The 3,843-nt window shown below is 39.0% G+C and overlaps 1 protein-coding gene across 1 annotated transcript in view; it reads right to left on the reverse strand.

Moving 5' to 3' along the window:
- pik3cb (phosphatidylinositol-4,5-bisphosphate 3-kinase catalytic subunit beta) overlaps positions 1–3,843 on the reverse strand; it is a 131,608-nt gene that overhangs the window by 2,964 nt on the left and 124,801 nt on the right. Inside the window, exon 20 of the mRNA XM_015371447.1 lies at positions 3,580–3,712. Within this exon, the coding sequence (XP_015226933.1) occupies positions 3,580–3,712 (133 nt within the window). The remainder of the gene's footprint in view (positions 1–3,579; positions 3,713–3,843) is intronic.

Here is a 3,843-nt window from a genome sequence, read left to right on the forward strand (position 1 = left end):
GTTTTCGTCGTCGCTCTGTTAGTACGTCATATGCTTCATTGATCTGATTGGTTTATTTGGCCCGTCTATCGCCAACATAGGCCAATCAGCTAACCAGTATTTTCGCCCCTTCCCAAAATTACTTCAACGGAAGGTTATTGAGTTATCACCTCAACAAACATTTTCATTGTAATTTTAACTGGATTTCTTATTTCATGGAAATTATTTTTACTAAAGATAATTTTTTTTTTATGGTTATAAAATTAAAAAAGTCAAATACAGGATGGATACATTTTCTTATGCTGTAATATGTTCATACATAATTTCCAACTGAATTATATATATTTAAAAAAAATCTAAATTGAAATGCAAAACAGTCCACATAGGTAAAAAATAAAAACAGAAAGAAAAATGCAAAAACCTGTATTTATTTATTATGTCTATATTCAGACACATCTTTTTTTTTTTACCAAAATTATTAAATAGGAGTGTGGAAGGTTGTGGCTGCAGAGCTGCAGAGCTGCGCCAAGCTAAACTCTGTGCTAACTGATGGAGACACTCCTCCACATTATGTCTACATGAATACAAAGGTTGGATTAAAGCAGCTACACTGTGGCCGCTAACTGCTGAGATCAATGTTTGCTTACAGGAAATAAAAGAGGATGTTTAAACATGCCTGGTGATCAGAGAAGAAGAAGTGTTTCTGTCTAACAGGACATTTTACACAGCCACTAAGCAGCTCTTTAGCATTCCTACACATGATGGTCGATATTCCATCTCAGGCTGATTACGTAAACTATGAGTTAAAAGTAATGATTCAATGAGCTCTGCAGTGTCTGTCCTTCCTTCTTCATTAACTGTCCACAGCTGCAGTGGCTCCGTCTGAGCTGCGTGCCTCCATGGCCTCAGAGCCTGGCTACAGATCTACCGCTGTTTACAACCGTTACCAGGGCAACCTGTGATGCTTGAACAACACATGCGTCATCAACAGACCGCAGCATCAACAAGTTCAGCAAAACTGAAACTACATGTGCACACAACTGCTGCTGGTCTCTAAATAAACACGAGCCCCTCTCTGCCCTGCGCAGACCGCCATCGCACGCCATCAGCCCGGCGCTCCAATGTTTGCCGGCCGCTCTAACGGACAGATGCGCTGAATGAACTCCTCGGGGTTTTCCTGCAGAGGTTGTTCAGACTTGAGTCGTTGCAGCCTCCGCTGAGCGACGAGCTGCGGTCACAACCAGCCTGGGCTGTTATGTAATAAAAATGCATCATCATGAGGAAGTTCTTAATGGGTCACAGGAAAAAACAAGGCAGGTTGACTTCACTACATGTGGTAGTTTTTAAAGCTATCTTGATGGTATTTAAAGCGACAACACCAACACCTTAGTGGGAGTGAAATAAACAGTTTTCAGACCTTTGTTTTTAATAAAGGCCATCAAAATCAGAATTTTATCAAAAATAAACCATCATACAAGCAGCTTTATTTAAAACACACATATATAAACTACTCTCCATGCATATTTTGAACGTACTATCACGCAGATTTAATACCATAAGGCTTCTGTATGTGACAACCAGGAGTTTATGCTCCTTCTCTTGCTCTTTATGTGCCCATAGACTCGTGTGGACCATTTTTCCAGAACCATTCAGTACAGTTTTCTTTCTGAATGTGGCTAATAATGTTAGCATAGCATCTTTTAAACTACTAGCTGTTTTCTTCAAGAGTTAAAATATATTTTAATTTTGAAATAACAATAAAAACTTTAACTCAGTCATAAATGTTTTTTGGTGCTCTGAAATTATTAGTGTTAAATTTGGAATTTCATGTGAGCTAAGCTAACGTTAGCTTCATGTCCATATTGAGGAAATTGAAACTTAAATGGTCTCTGGTTTATAGCTGAAAACAGACATTTACATTTACAGTTTGCACCTACTGTTAGCCAATTTTTATTTCAGCATTGTGTTTATAAATAATTTATTGATGACTGTTGGATAAAAAGTCAGAATTCAACTCTTAAAGAAATTAGCTACTAGCCTAAAGATACTTTGCTAACCCCAGTAGGAAGAAAACAGTTCTAAGAGTTTTCTGAAAAAGTAGACAATCAAAGGCTGTTTACTTTTTCAGGTTGGTTTCACCCTTAATTCGACAAAAGTTGACATTAGCCACAGAAAGAGATCGACACTCATTTAGGTGATAATCTACAGGCGGGGATTCGTTTTAATCAGCACATTTTTAGTCTGCGTATTACACTGAAATTGGATGAATAATTGGAATCTGCTTAAGTCCAGGAAGCTAACTGGAGTTAGCAATGTTTTTAAGCCCTATCCTTAGACCTTACAGGGCATTACATCATGGTTGGGTCTTATTTAGCAGCTGTTTCAATGGCCAGCTTCCTGCTCTTTGGTAGTTTAGTGGTACTCCAGGTAGATGGCGCCACATCTGTTCATGTTAGCTCATTGCAACCGGTGCTGGGTTTCTATTTAGGCTAAAAAAGAACAAGCGGAACACTATCAGGATAGAAGCTCGGAGTATATAACCTTCCATCATCACCATCAGATGGATTTTGGTCTTTATGGTGTTGGCATATAGCCTCGTGAGACCATCCTGATCTCGCGAGCTTTCAAGGTTTCACTCGCAAATCAGTCTGGAGACTCTCCGTTAAAGAAAATTTGGAGCCGTTCACCAAACGAATGCTTCGTTGATCTGATTGGTTTATTTGGCCCGTCTATCACCAACATAGGCCAATCAGCTAACCAGTATTTTCGCCCCTTCCCAAAATTACTTCAACGGAAGGTTTCCAGATGGATATGCGGAGCAAATCCATCTGGTGGAGTCAGGTTAGTTGGCATATAGTGTGACTGTGCACCTTTTAACATTCAGTAGCAGGGTGACATGATTTTACTTCATTTAGTGTATTTTAAAGGGCTAAATAAACAAGAGGTTAATTGATTCAAACAGCACTAAAGCTTTTTTTTCCCCAGACATGTCTGCTGCGTTCATTGGCCTTCACAGAGCAGCTGTGTTTATACAGAGATCAGATAAAAACCAAATACTGATTAGGTGGCAGGCAGTTGAAACTAACTCTTTATTGATATCAGGGTAAAACGGGGCTGAATGAAACTTTTCTGACTTCTGGAAGTAGCCTGAAGTTCAAATAATAAACCAGGTGGAATGTTGCTACTTTTATGAGGTGCCTCACAGCCCTGATGTACAAATAGAAATCATTGGATTTTTGTGAGACCAACAGAGTTAAGAAAAAATAAAAAATGAAAAACCGGAGGAAAAATTGGTATTTTCTCCAGGCCTGTGTCAATCTTCGCTGCTTGTTCAAACACACACACTTCCAAACGTTTATTCTTCCACCCAACTTTCCACACTCTGATGGATACAGCACTCTGTAACATAATCATATGATTGGAAAAAGTGAAATCCAAGCAGACAGCGAGGAAATTTCCAACCCCCAAAAATTTTCCGTTGCCTCGCCACTTCTTCACATGGTTTAGATCTGAAGCATGTCTGGCATGTAAACCACATGATATCTGGGTTTTTATTGCACTTTTAAAATATCAACATATAGTGCATCTCGGCCTTCATACCTTTAAGTATTGGATGTCTTTGACAGAAGTCAACTCCGGTAGTCCAGCAGTCAGCATGAGGGCAAACAGGGTGATGAAGAGGTTGCCGTTCTTCCTCAAGACAAGATAAGCATCCTCGCAGTACTGACGGAAACTAGAAGGGGAAAATATCAGCTCAGTTGCTTTTCATGTAATCTTGACCTTATGCAAAAAGGAAATGATTAAATGCAAACCAACAGAAATAAGACTTTTGATGTTTTGTGAACTGAATGAAAAATACAGCTT

Source organism: Cyprinodon variegatus, unplaced genomic scaffold, assembly GCF_000732505.1.
Source record: "Cyprinodon variegatus isolate N-32 unplaced genomic scaffold, C_variegatus-1.0 Scaffold58, whole genome shotgun sequence".
Classification (NCBI taxonomy): Eukaryota; Metazoa; Chordata; class Actinopteri; order Cyprinodontiformes; family Cyprinodontidae; genus Cyprinodon; species Cyprinodon variegatus.